Raw genomic sequence first — 24,413 nt, forward strand, 5'->3', positions numbered from 1 at the left:
TTGAGATAAAACAATAGCAATATTTAAGCATCAGTTGATACTTTTAATTTTAATTCGATTAATTTAACGGTGTAAAATACTTATTATTTTTTATCAAATTTTGATTTAGATAATTCTAATTCAAATTATTAAATTAATTTTACATGTTTAAAACGAAACAAAGTAGAAATTGATTTTTTCCTTATTCTAAAGAGTCCATCATTATTGATTTAATTGTTTGATTTTCTAAGCATTTGTTTTTTAACATTGTTTGTTTTATTAATATGGGATTCACATTTTTTTTTAATATTGCTTGATTCTATTAATATGGGGTCCACTTTTTTTTTTCCCGTGAGTTTGGATGTGGTCAGTTCCACTTTTTTTTCTTCCTTTTTTTTTAAAGGGACAACGGACGATGAAGCATGGGTCTAAACCCATGCTTTATATAGTTTCTTCTTTTTTTATTTTTATTTTTTATATTGCTTGGTGTCGTTTAGTATGGGACCCACTCTTTTGGACATTATTAGTTTGCATTATTTTTATGTATATTATATATATATATATATATATACTATGTTCAAAACATGATTGATATAACATTGTAATTTGTGCTCCGTATCTAAAACTTTATTATATTAGTGTTTGCTAAGAATACAAAGTCTGCACTTTTTTTTTTGACATTGTTTATGTTTTTAATATGGGATTCACTACTTTTTTTTTATATATAAATATATTGCTTGATTTTGTCAATATGGGATACTATGTTCAAAACACGATTAATATAACATTGTAGTTTGTGCTCCATATTTAAAACTATATTATATTAGCGTTTGCTACAAATACGCATGGTGTTTAATATGAGGCCCACAATTATTTTCACATTTATTAGAGTAAGGAAAAAATGAAAAAGTAATTAAATTCTATCTTATTTTAATATATAAGTATTTTAAGTATGTTCTTTGTACAATAATTTCATTTGCTCCCACTAATGGATTGATGCGCACGCGGTAATGAATCCATCATTATTGACTTAATGAGATACTTTGGAAATTACATGAATATTGTTTGATTTTTTAATATGGGGTGCACTTTTTTTTTGACATTATTAATTTGCATTATTTTTATGCATATATATATATATATATATATACACTATGTTCAAAACACGATTAATATAACATTGTAGTTTGTACACCGTATCTAAAACTTTATAATATTAGTGTTTACTACGAATACAAAGTCTTTTTTGACATTATTTTTTTTGAATATGGGGTTCAATTTTTTTTTTTTTTTTTTGGATATTGCTTGACTTTGTTAATATGGGATCCACTTTTTTTACCGTGAGTTTGGAGATGGTGGGTTCCACTTTTTTTTTTAATATATTGCTTGATGTTGTTTAGTATGGGGTCAATATATATGGGGCCTACAATTTTTTTTTTACAATTTTTTTTTATGGGCATGTTTAATATGAGGCCCAATATTTTTTTTTTATATATATATATATAATATGTTCAAACATGATTGGTATAACATTATAATTTGTCTTCCGTATCTAAAACTTTATTATATTAGTGTTTCTTAAGAATACAAAGTCACTTTTTTTGACATTGTTTATTTTTTAATATGGGATTCATTTTTTTATATATTGCTTGATTTTGTCAATATCGGATACTATGTTCAAAACACGATTAATATAACATTGTAGTTTGTCTTTCGGCATTTAAAACTTTATTATATTAGTGTTTCTTATGAATACGCATCGTGTTTAATACTTGGCCCACATTTTTTTTAACATTGTTTGTTTTTTAAATATGAGATTCACTTTTTTTTCAATATTCTTGATTTTGTTAATATAGTACCCCACTTTTTTTTTTTTAATCTTTGGATGTTGTTGAATATGGGGCCCACAATTTTTTTTTTTTTTTTTTTTTTTAAGGGCCTGTTTAAAATATGGGACCCAATTTTATTTTATTTTTTTTATGTTTGGTTGGGCGGGGGGGGGGGGGGGGGGGGGTCCACACACGGACGACGAAAGAAGCACCAACCGGTGCTTCTAATATAGTAGAAAAAAAGGGGGAACTATGCGCGTTGTTGCTATACACATGGAAGTATTGAGTACAATAAAATGTTATGTGTTGCTGCAGAAAACAAAAAAGGACAACACAATAAACCCAGTTAAAAAGTTACAGTTTACAATAATAAAGCAGCGAGAAAAAATCATAAGTACTATGCAACCAATGAGAGAGCACAAGTTGGAAGAGGACGACCTGAAGCTCCTCTCGCTTGCCGCTCCAATTCCCCAAAATACCCCTTACATCAGCAAAAGGACAGATCGGTAAATTTAGTGGCTGACCCTAAGTTCCTCTCGCTAGCGGCTTATATATAAGTAGTAATGTGATGACCATTAGTGATTAATATATAGAAAATAAAAGTAATTAATATGTGGAAAATAAAGTACTAATATTACAAAACTTACCTTTAATTATTTAGCATATGATACAATCGACTTATAGCTAATTTAATAAGTACGAAAATAACATAATGACAATCAATTATTAGGAAGAGGTATAAGATAATAAAAATGTAATTTTAAGTTAGTAATCCTAAAATGGTGACAATTATAATAAAGGGATAATAATGATAATAGTAAAAAAAAAAAAAAAATGTAGCGAAAAAAAGGTAATTATTAATTTAGAAGCTTGAGAAAGTAAATTGGAGGAAAGGAGGGTCAAAATTGGACAATGCCAGCTGTGGATATGAATAGGCATAGCCAAGAGATTAATTTGGGTAACTTTGCTATAAACAAGATCGTAAAATGTGCATTTCACGAGTTGATCGATCCATCCCTGGGGTTTGATTCAGATACCAAGATTTGGGAATGACTACTTCAGTTGCAAAGCTTGCTTTCCTATGCTTGCAGACAGATAGGGACATGAGACCAACTATGGTTGAAATTTTGGATACTCTAAAGGAGATTCAGACTAGTGAATTTGAGAATGAGAAGAGAGCTGAGTCTAATCTCTATGGTAATGAAGCTAAAATAGTTACAGCACCTCCTTTCCCTGAAACAGAAGATAAGTTGTTGCTTAAGCAAGTTAAATCACTACCTTCACTAAATGGATTACTTGCTCTAGTATAATTACTACAAAGTAGTTCTATGCGTCGTTCCTTTATTACTCTTGTAGAATTGAGAGACTGCGAATGTACTGCTGTGAAAAGTTTCTTGAGCTACATATCTATGACTGAAAGTGATTTAATTTTTAATTTCATTATACAAGAGCTGTTATATACACTGGCAGGTCGGAAAATGTTTTAATGTTACGGGGTTAGAAGTGCTTAAAACACTTGTATCTTTTAGAATATGAGATACTATTTGAGAGATGGAGGAGTGTCGACTTATATTTGATGGACAGTGTGGAGATAGAGAAACCAAAGATGCTTTGAAGACAAATGAAGCTCCACCCGGAAAATGATGATGAAGTGCCTAGTTTTGTTTTGTTTTTGGTGGAAACAAGAATATATGGAGGATCTTGAGTCTTTGTAGATGTTATAGGATCCTTATGAATCTAAGGAATATGAGATCTTCACCGTAGTCCTCTTTGTAAGTAAGTCCATTTTTGATATATCTTGGGGTTGTTACTTGGGTAAAAAATAAAAAATGAGGTACTAATTGAGAACTTGTGAAATTGAGGGGCCTTCATTAGAAATCTATGCAAGTACAAGTGTCAATTAGTATGCTTAGTCCTAATGATATGCACTACTGCTTTTTCTTACCTCCAAATTTTCTTCATCAAAGATATGCACTATTGTTTCAATCTTAGTAATAGACTCATTGGTTCTTGGATTCTGGGACCAGTGTTCCATAAGCTAGGGATGGCAATTAATGATTTATTCTTTTTCAAGTTTTTGAAGAAGATGACTTTGAACATTGCAAATATTTCTAGATTACACTATATATACTCCGCCAAAATTGAAAAACTTTCTGGGTAGTTTCTAGTGAGGAAATGCGCAAAGGGAAGGCTGGATTTTTTTAACCATAAGGAGATTCGAAGCCAACTGCTAAATGCAGTGTTCTTTTTACATTTTCAGACTTTCTTTAGGTGTGTTTTGGGGTGTGACTAGAACCTTTTCCTTTTCCATTTTTTTTTTCAACTTTGGATCTGTAGCTTCTATTTCTACGGGTTAAGTCAACCATTTTTGGAGACTTTGGTCCTGACAGCTGAGAAGTTGTTGTTATATTGCAGTCAAGAAGTCAAAGTCTTTCCACTGGTGCGAATGTCTACAAAGGCTAATGTGAAAGCTTGCTTTTTTTTTCTAAGCCTTGCCTTTCTTTCCCCAATAAGTCCGATTACGTTTGGTTCCACATAGTGTCACTTTTTGACAAATCTTACCAATAAGCTAAAGACTAAGAATAGAGAAAGTGTTTACAAGTTATGGCCCTTGATCTTATAAGATATAAGCTGGTGAGCTAGAGTGGCAATTCACAAAACTTCAGCTACCTTTCCTCTTTTTGCGATAGGATTCACAATATGGATTTGGCATCTTCTTTTGGTTGCTTTCTTCTATCTCTTCTTCTGATCTTAGTTCAGGCAAAGGGCAAAAATGATTCAACTTGTCCAAAGTTTTTTTCATGTGGAAATCTTACTGACCTGAGCTTTCCTTTATCTCTTTCCACACAACCTGACTGTGGAATAATGCCTATGTCTGGTTGTGATGCTAAACCATTTCCAAGAATCCAACTGCTTCCTGGAGGAGATTGGTACTATGCTTTACGCACAGAGTATAGTTATACAGTTGCGCTCTGGGACCCCAAGCTTGAAACAACGTTGAGCCAAAACGATTGCCAGGCTTTTAACAAAAATATCTCCCTTCCAGACTCTCCTTCTATTTCTTTCAAACTCCTTCCAGTGAATATTGTCAACTTCTTCAAATGCAACAGCACTAGTAGTAACAACCCATACATTACTCAGAAGATGAAAGATCATTTTGATGGTTATGATTCGTACGATGGCTGTGATGACTTCACCATATACTACAAGTTTTATGCAGATGATGATGAAGACATTCTAGCAGGCAATCTTACTACCAACTGTTCACTTATCTGATTGCCATATAACCGAACAGTAGACGATGATAATTTGTTCAACTGGTTGAGTCCTAAATTTCTAGTAGAATGGAAACTGTCTGATGACTGTTACAAATGTCACTATGGTGGAGGTCGATGCCAGATTGATAAAAACAACAACTTTCTTTGTTACAAAGGTAGACAGACATCTCCAAGTAATCTACATGTTCAAGGTCAAATGCATATTTCTGAGGGTCCTTTCTTGTTTCATATCATGTATGGATAATTTTCCCTCTTCTTTTTAGATGCAAAAGCGACTAGAAGCAAGCTGGGACTAATTCTTGGAGCAGGTAGTTAAATATCCTTTAACCTCATCTTTCTTTCCTATTTCAGAATTTCCGTGCATATCATTTGAATTTTCTTCTTCATTGTGGTAAAAACTCAAAACATATCTATAATGACAAAGGATGATAGGAGTGACAAAGCATATTAGGTTACACAAATGAATGGAAAGTGGAGTTCAGAGATTGCAATGTTTTGCTTTTTTCATTTTCTTTTTCTGATAACCTCTGATTGCTGATTTCTTTCCAGTTTTTGGTGGAGTATTGGTGATGATTACTTGTTTAGCTATCTACTTTGTCTGGTGTTACAAGAAGAGGAAATTTAGTCCATCCTGCTTCCTCTCAACAAAGAAATTCTCGGACATTTTTAAACATGATGTTGAGGAGGCGGTATATGCTTGGGTGTCCCGATCTTCTCTTATTCAGAACTTGAAGAAGCCACAAATGATTTCAATTCCTCTAGAGTCCTTGGAGATGGAGGTTTCGGAACTGTTTACTATGGTGAGAAACTTCTTAATCCAATTGAGCTATGCATCAACTTTTTATACTTGTGGCTAATTTTTGTCGATCGATGAACAGGAAAACTTAAGGATGGACGAGATTATTCGTAAAGCGCCTCTACGAGCAATAACCGCAAAATGCGAACGGTTTGTCAATGAAATTGAGATCCTTACTATGCTAAGGCACAACAATCTTGTCACCCTCTATGGCTGCACTTCAAGGCGAAGCCGTGAACTACTCCTTGTCTATGAATTTATTTCTAATGGAACTCTTGCTGATCACCTCCATGGTGACAAAGTGAAGGACAGATCACTAGCGTGGCCAATCCGCATGAACATTGCCATAGAAATTGCTGGTGCATTGACTTATCCGTGTTCTTACGACATAATACCGTGATGTCAATTTATAATAACATACCTTGATCGGAATTTCGTCCTGTTAAAGTTGCAGATTTTGGGATTTCAAGGCTCTTCCCGAATGATGTCTCTCATATTTCAACTGCACCTCGGGGTACCCCTGGTTATATTGATCCAAAGTATCACGAATGTTACCAGTTGACTAGTAAAAGCGATGTTTATAGCTTCGGAGTGGTCCTTGTTGAACTCATTTCATCAATGCCAGCTGTGGATATGGATAGGAATAGCCAAGAGATTAATTTGGCTAACTTTGCAATAAACAAGATCGTAAAATGTGCATTTCACGAGTTGATCGATCCATCCCCGGGTTCGATTCGGATACGAAGATTTGGGAAATGACTACTTCGATTCTGGTGAGCTTTTTTGTGCTTGCGGTTACGATAGGGACATGAGACCTACTATGGTTGAAGTTTTGGATACTCTAAAGGAGATTCGAGGCACTAGTGAATTTGACAATGAGAAGAGAGCTGAGTATGAGAAGAGAGCTGAGTCTAATCTCAATATCAGTGAAACTAAAATAGTAGCAGCTCCTTCTCCAAATTCTGTGACTGATAAATGGATGACTTGCTCTGATATAACTAGTACAAAGTAGTTAAAGTTCTATACCCTCTTTCTTTGTTATTGATGTAAATTTTGAGAGACTATGTATGTACTCTTTTGTGAGAAGTTTCTTATGCATCTATGAGTGGAAGTGATTCAATTTTTAGTTCCATTGTACAATTCAAGTTATAAACACTTGCAGTGTGAAGGAATTCTACTCCATCTGTGTAATTTAACATATACTAGTCTTTGGGAACGTTTTGTCCCCTATTACTATATAAAATTTGTACAAGCCTATTTTTCATGTTGATACTTATTTATCTCATAATATATTTGTAAATTTGATAGACCTTGTATTGATTAATGTGTTCATATGTAGCGCGTGTAAATCAATGGAGTATAATTTAGTAGTACTATAATATTTTTTTTAATGCATTTGGCTCATAAAATAAATGGAAAAGGTCCAAATATACCCCTGTACTATCGGAAAAGGGCCAAATATACCCTTCGTTATACTTTGGGTCCAAATATACCCCTGTTGTTATACAATTAGTTTAAATATACCCCTCCTCCATTAAGTTTGTCCAATGTGGACATACAATCTTACGTGGCAATGACATTTGATGAGATAGGTGCCACATGGCATGCCACCTCAGCGCCTCCTAACCCATTTTGCCTCTCCCTTCTATTTTTTTCTTCCACCACTAAATTATTCTTTCCCTCAACCACCATTGCCCCCATCGACAAATTTAAATGAGGAGACTTCGGAAATTACTGAAGACCTAGAATATAAACTTAGGGTGACTTCGGAAATTACTAAAGACCTAGAATATAAACTTAGGGTGTACAACACCATGTTAAGATAATATTGTTTCAATGAAGGGTGGGACTTTGAATTCAAGAAATGAATTAAAATTACTCTCTTCCTCTAGGATTTCTTGAGCTAGATTTACTCATCTTGCATTACGCCACTTCTTTCTGGTTATATGACCATTCGATATGGAATGAATTTTTCTATCATCGAGTCTTATGCTGTCTGAACTGTGATGAAATATGTCTAGCAAACATAGATCTTGTTCATGTGTTATTTATGGATGAACATGGCGTGCCAGGTTCTTATCTGAAAATCCTTCTCAGATGGTCCAACCTTATATTGCGTGGATCTCCATTTGTCTTGACATACAAACATTGTGTGATAAGTGTGGAGGTACTTCGTGCAGATTCTTCAAAATTCACTGAAAAAGGTGACATATCAATACCAGATACTTCCGTGGGTTTTCATTCTGGGTCTTCAATAATTTTCGAAGTCGACCCATTTAAATTTGTCAATAGTGGCAATGGTGGTGGAGTGGAAGAAAAATTTAGTGGCGGAAGGAGAAAATAGGGGAGAGAGGCAAAATGGGTTAGGAGGCGCTGAGGTGTATGCCACGTGGCACCCACCTTATCAAATATCATTGCCACGTTAGATTAGATGTCCATTTCGACAAACTTAACGGAGGAGGGGTATATTCTGAACCAATAGTATAACGGCAAGTATATTTGGACCCAAAGTATAACGTATGCAGACATATTTACCGTTTTTTCAGTACGAGGGTATATTTGGCCATTTTCCGTAAAATAAATTTAAATGAGAAAAATTTGAGTTTCTGAGAATGATGAAAGTTGATCTTGTTTAGCTATCTCAATAAAGAAATAAACTCCCATCTCACAGTAATTTCTTTATATTATTATTTTTAATATATGTTTTTGTGATTGGTTTAGAAGCATCCCAGTATAATGTATTGACCTATATTCGCATTACTAGTAATAATATTTTTGTCCTTATATTACCTTTACACTTGTTTTAAAAATCACAATAAAAGGTATCATCGCTAGCGCCTTCATAGTATAGATAAGATGAAATAATATTTTTACATGATGAGCTTCACACATATCCTAGAGAAGAGTCTCACCTGACAACTTTCTTCACATGTTTTTCAACATTGTAGAACTTGCTTTTAATTTTTTTTATAAGTGAATTTAACAAAGAAACTTAATTAGAGGGAAAAAATTAGTCATATTGCTTTCACGAATTAAAAGAATCGGGAGTAAGTTTACTAATTACCTGTACCAAATAAACCAAAAAGGCAGTGAAACCTATCGTAGTAAATTCTTTTTGAATCAACAGTTCCAATTTTTGTGAGAAAAACAGCGTCCTGGCTCCATCCAACACATGTTCAAGCGTACATACAAAGAATTTCCATTTCACAATCTACCCATATCTTCTCTATCAAAGTATAGAGTTACGAAAGGGGAAACTTTTGGCAGATAATTCAAAAGACTATCACCAAAAGCCTATCAAAACATAAATATAATTGCAACTAACAAACTTATTATAGTAGAATATACTAACCCAGAAAATGAAGGGCGAATATACCCAAAAAAGGAAATTTTCAGCAAGAGAACTGTAGCAAGTATTAATAAAAAATCATATAAAACACAAATAATATTACAACCCAGCCAAAAAGAAGTATCATCAGATAAACCAAAAAAAATAAGAACATTAATACAGAAATTGTCGGTACAGCTCAAGTAAAGAATCATTAGCGCCCAAATAACCATAATACTACTCCCTCCGTTCACTTTTACTTGCCCAGGATTTCAAAAATAGATTCACTTTTACTTGTCACTTTTAGCATATCAAGATAAGAAAATTTATTGTTTCCTGTCTTACCCATAGTATTAATTACTCACTTCAAATCATTTTTTAAATCCAATAAAAATATGCACCAATTAATATGGGTACATTAGTAAATTATACACTTCATTTATTATTTCTTAAATAGCGTGAAAAGTCTAAAGTGGATAAGTAAAAGTGAACAGAGGGAATATATGTTTTTGCCCCAACGTTCCCATGACGAAGCCTCATCCTCAAAGTTGTTTAGGTCATGAGTATATATTCTTGAATTCAAAATCCAATTGTATTCTGTAACTGAAACCAAAAGGTGGAAATCGGTGATGAATGCACGCTAGTGAGAAACCTTTTAGGAGCTGAATAGTTAGGTTATTAATTATCAATCCTGAGTAAATGAAATCTCTACAAGTTTTTTTCTTTTGTGAAGGGCAAATGGTCATTTAATTTTTTATGCTAGTATTTCGTAATGTTACCCCACATTTAATGCAACTTTCGGTTACATTCACATCCAGTACCACTATTCGGTTTCTTCGACTCCTTTATTCTTTGGAAATGTCCTCCTTTTCAATAATGAATCTGTCTTTTGGAATTTTATAACAGAACAAAAAGAAATCCAAAGCTAACAAATGCTAAATCACTTTAAATGTTAACTTTTACTTCCTCCTTTCACTTTTTACATTCGTTTTATGTACTTTCACACATCTTTTAGCAAATCTCTTATAGGATCAAAAAAAGTGTCCACTTAACTCTTTTTTTTATCAAAAAAAGTGTCCACTTATTAAATCAAGAAACAATGAACCTTATCTTTCCAGATTTGCCCCTATTAAGTGTATGTGATCAAATCCCAATACCTATTTAATTAAGGGTAATTTAGTCAATTTACATATTTTTTCTTGGAATGAGTAGTTTCTTAAGGGGTGTGCAAATGGCTAAGTGGACTCTTTTTTTTATCCGAAAGGAGTAATAAATGAAGTTCATAATTTATCATCATACCTATATTAATTGGTGCTTAATTTTAATCAACTTGAAAAAATGATTTGAAATTAGTAATTAACGATATGGGTAGAACAGGAAAAAAGAAATTGTGTTCTCTAGAAGTGCTAAAAGTGACAAGTAAAAGTGAAAATCTATTTTTAGAATCTTTGGATAAGTAAAAGTGAACAAAGAGAGTAATCGGTAGTAATTACAATTTTAGATAAGGAATAATTTGATCATTAATGCAGCTCAACGTGTGGTTGAAGATTCATGTAAGCATAAATCTTTAATATTTATTATACGGAAAAGGGCCAAATATACTCCTGTAGTACGAGAAAAGGTTTAAATATATCCTTCATTATACTTTGGGTCTAAATATACCCCTGTCGTTATACTATGAGTTCAAATATACCCCTCCACCGTTAAATTTGTCCAAAATAAACATCTAATCCTACATGTCAATGACATTTGATGAGGTGGATGCCACGTGGCATGTCACCTCAGTGCCCTAACTCATTTTATCCCTCCCCTCTATTGTTCTACTACCACTAAAATTTTCTTCCCCTCCATTACCATTACCACCATTAAAGTCGCATCAAGTGAAGGTCAGCAGAAGCAGTTAGTCCAGAATTCAGAGGAATCAAGACTGTAAAGTAGCAACCATGAGATTTCCTTGTTTTCACTGTAAACTGTATTACTATTGGTGTCATCTAAGATCATTTAATTCGATGAAGCTCTCTCTTTTTTGGGCCCTTTGATACAGAGGATTTTAATTAACAACTTAATTGATGATGTACAACGCAACTAAGAACCGATATATTCTGAAAAGATCGTGCAAAGCAACACATGGAGTTCACTAGCTGATAATTTTTTCCCCTTGGAGAACACAGGTCCCGTACAGTGCTGGCAAATCCATCTCCATTTTTACTGTCATGGTGATAGAGGGAAGGAAATTTTAGCGGTGGAAGAACAAATAGAACGGAGGAGTAAAATGGGTTAAGGCACTGAGGTGGCATGCCACGTAGCATTCATCTCATCAAATGTCATTGACACGTAGGATTGGATCTCCACTTTGGACAAACTTAACGGTGGAGGGGTATATTTGAACTCATAGAATAACGGTAGGGTTATATTTGGACCCAAAGTATAACGAAAGGTATATTTAAACCTTTTGTCATAGTACAAGGGTATATTTGGCCCTTTTCCGTTTAATATATTAGATATTTTATTACATTTGGATTTACAGCAAGGGTAAAATTGTAATATAACTTTGAAATTAGAAGCTTCCCACTTTTAGTGTAATATAATTATAGCAGGTTTGCCTACTTTAACTTTCAATTTATCATATCGTATTTGTATAAACAATACTTGTTATTGTAACTTAACCCAATAGTATAAGAATATTATACACTTTCAGTGCCCAAACCTTAAATTCTTTTACTAATTTTTGGGGAAAAGACCAACTTTGCCCTTGTACTATCTGCAATGGCTCAATTTGGCCCTTTACACTTTTGGTTCATTCATATGCTTGCCTTAACAAATTGTCTCGTATTTGCTTTTGCCATTAACAGAACTCAAGCGTGAAATAGGTGGACTCCATGTTTTCAAATTTTTTGAAGAAAAGAGTGTTCACATTTACGCCTCAACTTTGATTATGATTTAAAATTACCATCAAGTTGGACCTCCGCTAGAAATAAGGGCAAAAAGGAGACTTTTTCCTATAGGCTGGTAACTTATTCCATATTTTTGGCTCTAGCCAATGGTTGACCCGCCAAAAAGAAGACAAACTAAAAAGGACACATCATCCCCATATTCTTTCCTTCGATATCTTTTTTTATTTAGAAATAATTTAATTATAAATTTTTATTTTACTTTTAATGAGATGATTTATGGTCATAGATATTCTTATGACTTATTTTAGATCACAAGTTTCAAAATCTTTCTTTCTTTCTTAAGTTCGGTGCTCAGTCAAACATTGCCTTATAAAATGGGACGGAGGGAGTTCTTGTTATTGTATAATTTAACACAGTGGTATAGGATATTATACACGTGCACAAACCTTAACTTATTTAACTAATCATTAATTTTAGGGGAAAATATCCAAATTTATCATTGTACTATCCAAAATTGCTCAATTTTTCCTTCCTTTAAACTTTTCATCCGTTTCACACCCTCGCCATTAAAAATCATATCGTTGTTTCCCTTGTCATTAATAGAACTTCAACATAAAATAGGTGGACTTTACATGTCAAAAAATTTGAGAAGTAAAATCCAAATTTGCCCCTAGATATTTTATTATGATTTAAAATTACGTTCAAGTTGGAGATCCGTTAAGGATCAAGGTCAAATTGAGATATTCTCCTAATCAGGGGCGGAGCTAGTTCATCGGGTGCGGATTCGATCGAAATCAGTAACTTTGGTCCGAACCTTATGTTTGTATTAAAAAATCCACTGAACATATAAAAATTATTAATTTAGAGAAAATACACAAATACCCCCCTCCCCCCCCCCCCCAACGTATACTCGAATTAATTATAACGCACCCAACCTTTGCAGGCGATCTATTTACCTCCGGCCTTATTTTTTCTGTATTTTTCTACCCTTTTTCGACTGACGTGATACAAAAAAAAATTAATGTTCAGTTGCACAGTGGAGAGTATTACACACTCTCCGCCACGTCAGTGTCACATCACTAAACTCTTCCTCCTCTTCTTCTTCATTAAACCCCCCATTAAGTTTATTTTCTTCATCACTAAACCCTTCTTCTTCTTCTTCATTTCAAGAAATCAACCAATTAACCATTAAACCCTCCATTAATTTTATCTTTTTCATCACTAAACTTTTCTTCTTCTTCTTCTTCTTCTTCTTCTTCTTCTTCCTCTTCATTTCAAGAAATCAACAAACCCATTTTTTCCTCCATTAACACACATACATTCCATGTACCAAATACGAATGAACAAATGTTTTCTATGTTCCATGATCCAGTAATTTCTAGGAAATTAGCATGAATCCAAGGGTTGTTGATTATGTGTTAAAAAGTAATCATTGGGTAAACAGAGAGGGGTAACCACCCTTGCAAAGAAAATCCCTAAAACTCTCTGTTTTGCCTCATTTTCTTACTGAGCTAATTTTTCTTTGCTGGGGAAATTCTTGGTTTGTCACCAAATGATTTTCCACCTTTAACTTTAGATCTTTTCTTGGTATATATACACGCACTGTTGACGGAAGAATCTAGAGGGGTTATGTGGTTTTCAAATTTGCTGAAGTTTTGAACCAGAATATACTGATTTCATCTTGTAAAGGTCGTATCTTTGTATTGGAATTAAAGGGATTATAGCAGAATATATAGCGGATTGCATTGATTGGTTGAAAAGTAGGATCTTGTGTTCAGTGTTTTTTTTCTCTTGAGGATGAACTCTCTGTCGATTGCTTCTTTTCCGACCCATGGAAATTTGAATGTGTGTGCTAATGGAGGAAGAAAATGGGCTGAATGTGTGTGTGTTAATAGAGGAAAAATATGGATTGATTGATTTTTTGAAATAAAGAACAAGAAGAAAGGTTGAGTGATGAAGAATATAAAATTAATAGAGAGTTTAACTGTTAATTAGAGGTTAATTAGTGTAAATATAATTAATAAAAGAAAAATCAAATGAAAAAAAAAAAGAAAAGTGGCACCAATGTTTAGTGATGTGGCGCCGATGTGAAAGAGAGTGTGCAACACTCGTGCAACTGGGCATCTAATATTTTTTGTGCCACGTCAGCCAAAAAAGAGTATAAAAATACAGAAAAAATAAGGTCAGGGGATAATAGGTCGCTCGCAAAGGTTAGGTGAGTCATAATTAATTCGAGTATACGTTGGAGAGGTATATGTGTATTTTCTCATTAATTTAGAACCCGATAACTTTAAAAATTAAAATTCCAAACCCATAAATGTTAAATTCTGACTCCGCCTATGCTCCTAATGACTGGTAACTTATTCCGTATTCTGGCTCTAGCCAATCGTTGACCTACCAAAAAGAAGACAGAAACAAAAAGAATATTCCATCTCTATATTCAAATTTTTATTGAACAGATTTAAAAAAAAAAAAAAAAAAATCTTTGCCTCTTTAATTAATGGTTTAGTCTAAGGAGATGACATTCAAAGAAGTTTGCTGTCAAAGTACAGTGCAATTTAATATTCTCAAAGAAAATGCATTAAAATAAAATTAGCTGTCACCACTTGTTGTCAGAAAAATACATTGGAGTAGAAACCCAGGCATAGATAGACATAGACTCATTCAAAATACTCTCTAGATTGATTAAATATATGATTAATTTTTAAAAGTCAAATCATTATTGGAGTCTTTTAATTCGGCTAATCTACAGTCAATGAAGGTGGTAAGCAAAATACTCTTCATTTTTATATTTGCACTTGCAGCATTAAAGGTCCCCACTTGTTTGTCTTTTATTTTAGTTGTTATATTGTTTTATAATCTTTAATGCTTGATTCTGGAATTATTGGTACAAGATAAGAAAGTCAAGAAAAAGACAAAAATGGTCCCTTACATTTGGGGGCAGGTTCATAGTAGTCCCTTGAATTTCTTCCAAGCAGTTCTAGTCCTTTAAGTTTACCAAAAGCGAGCACTTTTGGTCTCCTTCAAATGTTTAACAAACTCTGCCTGTTAGGTTTTACAAGAATTGTGGGAAAAAACAAAGACTTAATGGGAACTCACATTGGGAGTGCCATTTTGTAGTTTTTTTCTTGTATCTTTGGTGTCTGGAGTAGTTATTTAAATGCAATTTTTGGTGCTTGATGCAGTTTATAGTCTTACAATTTTTGGGATTTGACAGAATTTTCCTGATGTTACATCTAATAGGCAGAATTTGTTAAATATTCGAAAAGTGGTAAACTTAAAGGACAAAAACTGCTCAGAAGATATCTTTAAGGGACTACTTTTGAACCTACCTTCAAACTTAAGGGACCATTTTTGTCATTTCTCAAAGAAAGTCCAAACTCGAGTATAAGAGAGATTCTGAGTGAGCAAGAGAACATTTTGGGCAATACTCATATTTTGTCTATAATAACTTTTCTACTTATGTATGTATACTTGTTGAAGTTTTTAGAGTTAGAATAATGGCTGCAGCCTGTTTTTCTGTTATGTTCTTTATGTTTCATATGCTTATCTTCAACTTAGTTAAAGCTGACAGTAAATCTTGTCCAAAAGAGTTCAATTGTGGAAGACTTGGTAACATGAGTTATCCTTTTTCAGAATTCAAGAAACCTCATTGTGGATTATCCAAGATTGATTGTAACAACACTCTTCAACATCCAAAAGTTGAGCTTGAGGGAGTGTCTTATAATGCTTACAAAAAGTGGCTATGGGTTAATGGTATCGATCTTTCGGACTCGATTCTTGAAGGTTATTTGGCTAACAGAAGTTGCAAATCCTTTGAAAGGAACTTATCTTTTCCCAATACTCCTTCTGTTTCATTTGGAGTTTACAACAATATCACTTTGTTTAAGTGCATGAATGTTAGTGAGGAGATAAGTGATTATTTTCGACGTTATGAGAACTACTCAAATTGTGATGGCTTTAGCATATACTATCATAAACCAGGAACAGATGGAAGACATAATATTCCAGCTGATCTTCCTGCAAATTGCTTGATTATTCGATTGCCTTTGAAGTATCTTTCATCGTCAGAACCGATTCCTAATGATTTGTTCGACCTGTTAACTTCTAATTTCACATTAGATTGGGAAGTGTCTAAAGATTGTTCCAAGTGTATCTATAGAGAAGGGCAATGCCAAAGTGACAGTAAAAATGACTTCTTTTGCTCCAAAGGTATTGGCATATAAGATACTTGTTTGTTATCTGTTTAGATCTTATTTCAATCTTGGAATGATTTGAATGTCTGTTATTTGGTACCTTATGGTAATGTGGATGAATGTACTTTCGTATCAGTCTTATTATGACTAATTAAACTATCATTTGTGTGTTCTTGCAGCAGCAAAAAGAAATTTAGGACTGATTCTAGGCACAGGTACTTGTCTATAATCAATAACTTTTATGTGTAACCCTATGTTGCCCGGAGTATTCAAAAATGACGATGAGTGCGTGTCTGATCCTCGAAAACTAGTGATTTTTTGAAGGATCCGACACGGGTTTGGGAGCATTTTTGGAGAGTACGAGCAACATAGCTGTGTAACTAGACTTGCACAGAGATCTCCTATTGTTCCTCAAACTTAGAATACTTTGATATGTTAAAGGGTATTATACATCCATTTCAATGCCGACCCCACTTTGTGGGATTTCACTGGGTATGTTGATGATGTTTAATGCCACAACTGTAAAATGTAACCTGTTTAATATCTCATTCTGCTCTGCAGTGCTTGGTGGTTTATTTTTTATCATAGCAATCAGCATAGTGATCTTTATAATATGCTGTTGCAAGAAGGATAATAGAAGTTTTTCAAACATTCTTCCAAGAAGCACCCCTTCGGAGCCCTCAACACAAAGCTACGAGTTAGACAACGGGTTCTTTGGGGTTCCCATCTTCTCTTATGCTGAACTTCAACAAGCTACTATGAATTTTGATTCCTCCCGAGAGCTCGGGGATGGAGGATATGGAACAGTGTATTATGGTAAGACACTTTATAGAAGCAATCATCAATTTTGTTGAAGTGTGTGACAATCTCATCTAAAAGCTTAAGCTTTTAGAGAGAGCACACTTCAATTTAATTATATCCTCACCAAATTCTATAAAGCAGGTGCCTAGCCATCACTTTTCTTCTTTTTTTTGTTGATTCTAATTCTTGTATGCCACAAAACTAGGGAAACTTCAGGATGGGAGAGAAGTTGCAGTAAAACGCCTCTACGACCACAATGCTAGGAGAAAGGAGCAGTTTGTAACTGAGATTGAAATCCTAACAAGGCTCAGGCACAAAAATCTTGTCACTCTTTATGGTTGCACGTCTAAACTCAGCGATCAACTCCTACTTGTTTACGAATATGTCCCTAATGGAACGATTGCTGATCACTTGCACGGTCATAAGGCGAATGATTGCTGGCTCACATGGCCAATCCGCATGAAAATTGCTATTGAAGCTGCTAGTGCTCTGGCTTATCTGCATGCTTCTGATATAATCCATCGCGATGTGAAGAGTAACAACATACTACTTGACCAAAACTTCTGTGTCAAAGTAGGAGATTTTGGACTTTCAAGACCTCATCCAACTGATATTTCACACATATCGACTGCACCTCAGGGTACCCCTGGATACATCGATCCAAAGTACCACGAATGTTACCAGCTAACCGATAAAAGTGATGTTTATAGCTTTGGGGTAGTCCTCGTTGAGCTGATATCATCCATGCCTGCAGTGGATTTCAGTAGACATAATGAAGAGATTAATTTGTCTAACTATGCAATTAACAGGATTTTAAGGTGTGCATTCAACGAGTTGATAGACGCAACTCTTGGTTTTCAGTCAGATGCAGAAGTTAGGAGGATGACTACTTCAGTAGCCGAGCTATCGTTTCGATGCTTGCAATTTGACAAGGACATGAGGCCTACTATGGTTGAAGTACTAGAAACATTGGAAGAGATTCAAAATGGTGAGTTTAAAGATGATAAGAAAAGGGAGGGTAATGGAAACACTAAAGAGAGTGTTCAAGTCCCTCTTTCACCTGAATCAGAAGTAGATGTATTATTGAAGAAACTCAACAAGTTTCCAACATCACCAAATTCTGTAACTCAAGCGTGGATTAGTGGCTCTAGTATAAGTACCACTAGTACGTGAGATTCATATGCTTTTTTTCTCTTTTTTTTTTTTTTTCCGAGTTCACGTTGATAAGCAGAAATACACAGAAAATTGAGCAAAGCCATAACATTAACTGAATATTATTGGGTACCTGTTTCATGCTCGTTCGTTCTGGTTGTTGCCTCTGAGTCTCTTGCTCGTATTAAGCCCAGCCTTACTATAAGTTGGTAGCGGCACTGGGTGAACGGTCTATCCGTCCTTAAATGGTATAACCAACCATTCTAGAGGAACAGTTGGTTTAGTAATTTCTAGCCTTCATCTATCTAGTGTCTCATCCATTTTAGATGGGACCTAGAAATTCAGAGGTGGAGTCAGGATTTTGAGTTTATGGGTTATGAATTCTAATCAACTAACTCAGTTCTGGATAAATTATTTACACATATTAAGTAGATTTTTAACACAGATACAGTATTTGAGCCAAAGCTATTTGGTTCTGCCGAACCCGTAAGTCGAACTGTAGCTCCGCCCCTGCCTCGAATGACTACGCACATATCACCTCTATTTGTGTGGTCTGTTTAGTGACAGCATTCCACATATTGCCTGTCAAAATATTTCCTATTCTGAACAGCTCATTCAAAAAGCACCATAGAGTCCATTTCTTTATGAATGGCATGAATAGATAGGTCTGATGCAGTTCTTGAAAATGAGAAACACCCAATGCAATTCTAGAGTATACTTGGTGAGGATTATTTGATCAATGCAATAGAAAAGATGAGCGATTGGATGAAGTTCCTAGAGGGTAAATTTGCACTAAACATATTAGTTGGCGGAGCCAGGATTTTCAAAATATAAAAAAGTAAACATATGAAAAAATCACGGGGCTTTAACATCTATTATAACATCCATAAAAAAAGAAATTGACCTCGTAGACATGGTGTAATTTTCAAAGCCAAGGGGGATTCGGATGAACCCTTTGCACCCCCCCCCCCCCCCCCCCCCAAACCCCCAGCTTTGCAAAGTGCAAAGTGAGGAGGCTGCATTTTCTCCCTCATAGGCTTCACTAGAAAAATTGCATTGACCAAAGACCAGCTGCAATAATAAGAGAGAAAATTAGATAGAGAAACTATATTATGGTGTTCAAGAATTCCACTAATCTAGATTTAGAATGGTCTAAATTGGTCTTAAGAAGTCCATCTCATTAAATGACTCAATTTCTACAGTTTAGGAGTAATTTGACTAGATTTATTGAGTTTGGTTTTTTAAAACTGAAAGAAATTTTAAACTAAAAATGCAAGTCTAATATAATCAAAATAGCAGTAAACCACATTAGGTTGAATTTTATATATAATGAGAAATTTTTTTGCATCTGATGAATTTGGAGTGCCTCAAAGTTAAAATTTAGAATGATGTCGAAAGAAGTAAAATAATTCAAAAAGGAAATACAGTAAATAGAAAATTTTGGTTAGAAAACAATTTTCTGAAAAAGCTACAATATGTGGTCATATTAGGGGATCCTGGGTAGATTGTTTGGATTTTCTTAAATTTTGTCCAGTATGGCATGCTTCATCCAAAAAGAATGGGGAAATATAAAATAAAGAATATAATTGTTGGCCCATTTTCCCTATAAAAAATGTACCAAGACAAGCCAAAAGTGAAAAAGACTTATTATGATGTGATTTTTTTCATTGTTTGAGTTTTCATTGTCCTTTTACTTGTAAAATTATGTTATATATAATTACGAATTGTAAGTGGTGTATAATCGATTGCTTTAATTAGTATTTTGTGAACATATATAATATATATATTATTTGTTCATTTATAAGTTTATTTTTTATGTAATTTTCATTTTTTAAAATATTTCTGGGGTTATATTATATGTGGAAGGAATGATTTGACACGTCCCCTTTATAAGAAATAGTCATATTTTAAAAACTAGGGGATCCTGAGCAGATTGGATTTTCTTAAATTTTGATATGGCATATATGGCCCATTTTCCCTATAAAAAATGTACCAAGACAAGCCAAAAGTGAAAAAGACTTATTATGCAGTGTCCTTTTCAACTTTTAAAAGAAGGTACTCATTTTTCCTAACTACTTTCTGGGGTCATCTTATATGTGGAAGGAATGATTTGACATGTCCCCTTTATAAGAATAGTCATAGTTCCTTTATAAGAATAGTCATAGTTTTAAACTACGATAGATGAGAACCGTATATCCTTAATAAGATGTCTCGAGTTTAGACTCTCGAGAAAAGAGAACCTCTTGATAAGGTACGGTTTATCTTCCTTAGCGGGCTTATGTGACGTGAATCTGAATTAGTCGGGTCAGTGAGTTTTTGACTTCGGGTTCCTCTTTGAACCATTAATAAATGGAAGGTGAATAGAAAATTCCCCATTTTGTAAAAGAGTGTGGTAGGATAGTTGAGAACCATCTATCCTTAACCGGATGTCTAAAGCTCGAGTCTTGAGAAAAGAGAACTTCTTGATAAGGAACGGTTTACCTTCCTTAGCGGGCTTACATAGCATGAATCTGAATTAGTCAGGTCGGTGAGTTTCAGACGCCGGAAGAAGAATGTCTTTGAACCATTAATAAATGAAAGGGAGGTGAATAGAAAATTCCCCATGTTGTAAAAGTCACAAAGGTCCCACACCCATTTGGCCAATCTTCCATCAAACTGTTATCTTCAAAGCCTTGCTTCCACATGTTTAAGTCAACTTAACGTGTCCAAAAGACAAAACATTAATGCAGTTCTATGGCCAAGCAAGGCCAAACAAACAATAAAAAGAAACTCTGCAAAGTTCAGTTTTCTTTAACATTCTTGGTTATTCTTGTTAATGCTGGATGGTTTTTTATTATTTTATCCAAAAGGCTTCATCATGGATTTGTTTTCTTGGTTTTTTGTCTTCATTTTTTCATTTTTGGTTCTTTGATTCAGCTCAAGGACAGAACACATCCTACTCAATCTGCACTAAGGAGTTTCAGTGTGGAAACTTAAAGTTTGAGCTTTCCTTTCTACAATTCCACTCAAACAAATTGTGGATTGTGCAAAGTGGATTGTGAAGGTAGTCCAAATGCCACAATTGAACTAGAAGGGGTGAAGTATCAAGCTTTTGAAAAACATGACGTTTTTATCAGACTTAAGGACTCTACTCTTGGAGAACTTTTGAAGAATACCAGTTGCCAGATTTTTGATAAAAATATCTCTATCCCTATTTCTTCTTCAATCACATATAGATTTGACCCTCTTCTCACTTTGTTCAAATGCAACAGTAGCCAGAAGAGTACACATGAATTTTTCTCTTTCCCAAGTTATCAAAACTACAGTGGCTGCAATAATTCCATATTATACTATATAATACCTCAGTCAACTATTCTCCAGCAATTAATCCAGTCTTCCTAGTGGCTGTTCATTTATTCATTTACCAGTGAAATCAAATTCAGAAGCAAAATCAAATGATAGTGGCTTATTTCATCTGTTAACTGATGAAGTTATACTAGGATGGACCGTGTCTGATGCATGTAATCAATGTTATTATACAGGAGGCAGGTGTCAAACTGATAATAGTACTAACAACTTTTTTTGTTATAATACCAACAAAGGTAAAAGAACTTTTTTCATGGTTCACATTAAAGATTTTGGTTCTCTTTTCCTTTGGTTCAACTTACATTTTCATTGTTTACTGTGGTTGCAGGACAGATAAAAGTGACGAAAGTGATTGTTGCAGGTATTTACCTTTACCATTTTGTCTGCAATTTTGTTGTAGCCGCCCAGGGCAGAGGGTTCAGGAGCAAGCTCTACTTTGTTATCTGATGACAAGGAGTGAGATTTGAGGGGAATTGAGTAAAATATCCTTGTCCGTAGTTACAGAGGATTCTCTTTTGTCTTGCAACCCCCTTATTCTGTACTCCCCTTTTCTTGAAAAGACTGTTAATCACAAGATTTAGTGTTTCTGTTTTTATTTCTACAATGACAAGGATAGAAAAAAAAAAAAAAAAAAAAGAAGTAGCTAGGTGCACTAAGCTTGCACTTTGCGCGGGTTCTTGGGAAGGGATGGACTACATTAGGTCTTATCAGCCTTTAGGTCTGACTTTTGTTGCGTCATTGTTGCGTCTTCCATTCTCAATAACAAAGATGGAACGAATCTAAAATATTTAACTTTAGTCTACGCTTTATGTCCGTTGATCATTTTTTCTGTGCTTCAATTTCAGCATTTATCGGTTCCCTTATTGGACTCTGCACAATTGCCTGTGTTCTATGGTTTTACAAGAGGAGGAAAAATTATTCTTCACCATTTCTTTCAAGAAATACATCTGGTATTTCAATGATTCATCACGAGCTCGAGGAACGTTGTGAATACCTAGGGATCCCAATATTCTCCTATGCAGAACTTGAAGAAGCCACCAATAAATTCAACTCTTCCGGACAACTTGGTGATGGAGGCTATGGGACTGTGTACTATGGTAAGAAAGCTTTTTTCATGGAATTTGATAATCTAAAGACAATCCACAAAAGTCTCTTTTTTATTTTTTTTCTATTTTTTATAACTGTGGTGTTCGGGCAAGCTTACACGCACCTAGACTAATTCCATGAGATACCTGCCACCTCCCACTAGCAACAGGCACCAGATAACTCTGTCCACCAAGGCAAGGACAGATAGGAAGAAATCACCTAGTTTTTTTGTCGTTGGATTTGATCCTGAGACCTCATGGTTCTCAACCTACTTCATTGACCACTAGGCCACACCCTTGAGTGCCACAAAAGTCTATTTTGTTTGTTTTACTTTTCGAGGGGCAATGTACCTAGTATGCATCTTGATCTAACAGCTATTTCTGTATGTTTCAAAATCAGGAAAACTTAAAGATGGAAAAGAACTTGCAGTTAAGAGCCTTTATGAGCACAATCACAGGCAAATGCAGCAGGTCATAAATGAACTTGAAATTCTTACTGGCCTTAGGCATCCGAATCTTGTTACCCTTTATGGATGCACATCAAGGCGTAGCCTTGAACTCTTCCTTGTTTATGAGTACATTCCCAATGGAACAATTGCTGATCATCTGCATGGCCATAGAGCGAAGGATAAATTACTAACATGGCCTATAAGGCTCAAAATCGCCATAGAAACAGCTAGTGCATTGGCTTACCTTCATGCTTCTGACATCATACACCGAGATGTCAAGACTAATAACATTCTCCTGGACAATGATTTTTGTGTCAAAGTAGCAGATTTTGGGCTATCAAAACTCTTCCCCAATGATGTTACTCATATTTCAACTGCACCTCAGGGAACACCGGGATATGTTGATCCTCAGTATCAAGAATGTTACCAGCTTACTGATAAGAGTGATGTTTATAGCTTTGGGGTTGTCCTTATCGAGCTCATATCATCAAAGCCAGCTGTAGATATGAATAGAGATATGCACGAGATAAATTTGGCTAACTATGCGATGAACAGGATACTAAAGTGCGCGTTTGATGAGGTGATCGATCCATCTCTTGGATTCGAGACAGATGCTGAAGTTAGGAGGATGACAACATCGGTTGCAGAGCTAGCTTTTCAGTGCTTGCAAGTTGTCAAGGACATGAGGCCTTCAATGCAGGAAGTATTCGAGACGTTGAAGACTATCAAAGACGGTGAATGGAAAAACTATCACAAAAAGGACACCAATAGCTATAATACTAAGCCAAGAACTGTAAAAGTTCATCGTCATCCTTCTGAAACGGATGATGCTGTGTTATTGAAGAAAAATATCCCAGCTTCACCTGATACTGTGATTGATAAATGGGCTAGTAGCTCCACTACAACTACTACTTCATGTTAGATACATACCAAGATTAGCATGATATCATTTTTATAGAGTTTTCTTAGCTTGTTTTAGCCTGTTTAATTGGTTGATGCTTAAGGCATAGTTCATGAACATAGTAAATGAAGCTTTCTTAAAGTGTTAGTTAAAGTCACATATGTATATGGCTCCTTAGTCATCAACCAAGTAAAACATTCCCCTTTAGACTACATTGCTCGGACTCTCCTAAAATGTTGTCGTACCCGTTCGAATACTCCAAATATGCACTACTTTTGGAGGATCCGACACGCACCACTCGGCGTTTTTGAAGAGTCCGACCAAAATAGCCTTTAGTCTGAAAGTTTAGAATTGGTTTGTGCAAATAAAGGTAACACTTT

At 34.6% G+C, this 24,413-nt stretch overlaps 2 protein-coding genes and 1 pseudogene across 3 annotated transcripts; all 3 read left to right on the forward strand.

Annotated features, from left to right (window-relative positions):
• Window positions 1–4,265: 4,265 nt before the first annotated feature.
• LOC132067633 (LEAF RUST 10 DISEASE-RESISTANCE LOCUS RECEPTOR-LIKE PROTEIN KINASE-like 1.1) lies at window positions 4,266–7,062 on the forward strand (annotated as a pseudogene).
• Window positions 7,063–15,351: 8,289 nt separating this feature from the next.
• Window positions 15,352–18,399, forward strand: LOC132067640 (LEAF RUST 10 DISEASE-RESISTANCE LOCUS RECEPTOR-LIKE PROTEIN KINASE-like 1.1). Of its 2 annotated transcripts, none has more exons than XM_059460934.1 (4): window positions 15,352–16,316; window positions 16,483–16,515; window positions 16,862–17,116; window positions 17,307–18,399. In XM_059460934.1, exons 1-4 carry the CDS (start codon window positions 15,605–15,607, stop codon window positions 18,272–18,274), a joined length of 1,968 nt encoding a protein of 655 aa, XP_059316917.1. In that variant the 5' UTR covers window positions 15,352–15,604; the 3' UTR covers window positions 18,275–18,399. The 2 variants fall into 2 exon arrangements, with proteins under 2 accessions (XP_059316917.1, XP_059316916.1); XM_059460933.1 differs by having other exon boundaries at window positions 15,353–16,316; window positions 16,480–16,515.
• Window positions 18,400–20,602: 2,203 nt separating this feature from the next.
• Window positions 20,603–24,186, forward strand: LOC132066149 (LEAF RUST 10 DISEASE-RESISTANCE LOCUS RECEPTOR-LIKE PROTEIN KINASE-like 1.1). Its single transcript, XM_059459524.1, has 6 exons — window positions 20,603–20,609; window positions 21,170–21,230; window positions 21,626–21,834; window positions 21,927–21,959; window positions 22,444–22,695; window positions 23,084–24,186. Exons 1-6 carry the CDS (start codon window positions 20,603–20,605, stop codon window positions 24,052–24,054), a joined length of 1,533 nt encoding a protein of 510 aa, XP_059315507.1. The 3' UTR covers window positions 24,055–24,186.
• The last annotated feature ends 227 nt before the right edge of the window (window positions 24,187–24,413 follow it).

This window comes from Lycium ferocissimum, chromosome 8 (genome assembly GCF_029784015.1).
Source record: "Lycium ferocissimum isolate CSIRO_LF1 chromosome 8, AGI_CSIRO_Lferr_CH_V1, whole genome shotgun sequence".
NCBI lineage: Eukaryota > Viridiplantae > Streptophyta > Magnoliopsida > Solanales > Solanaceae > Lycium > Lycium ferocissimum.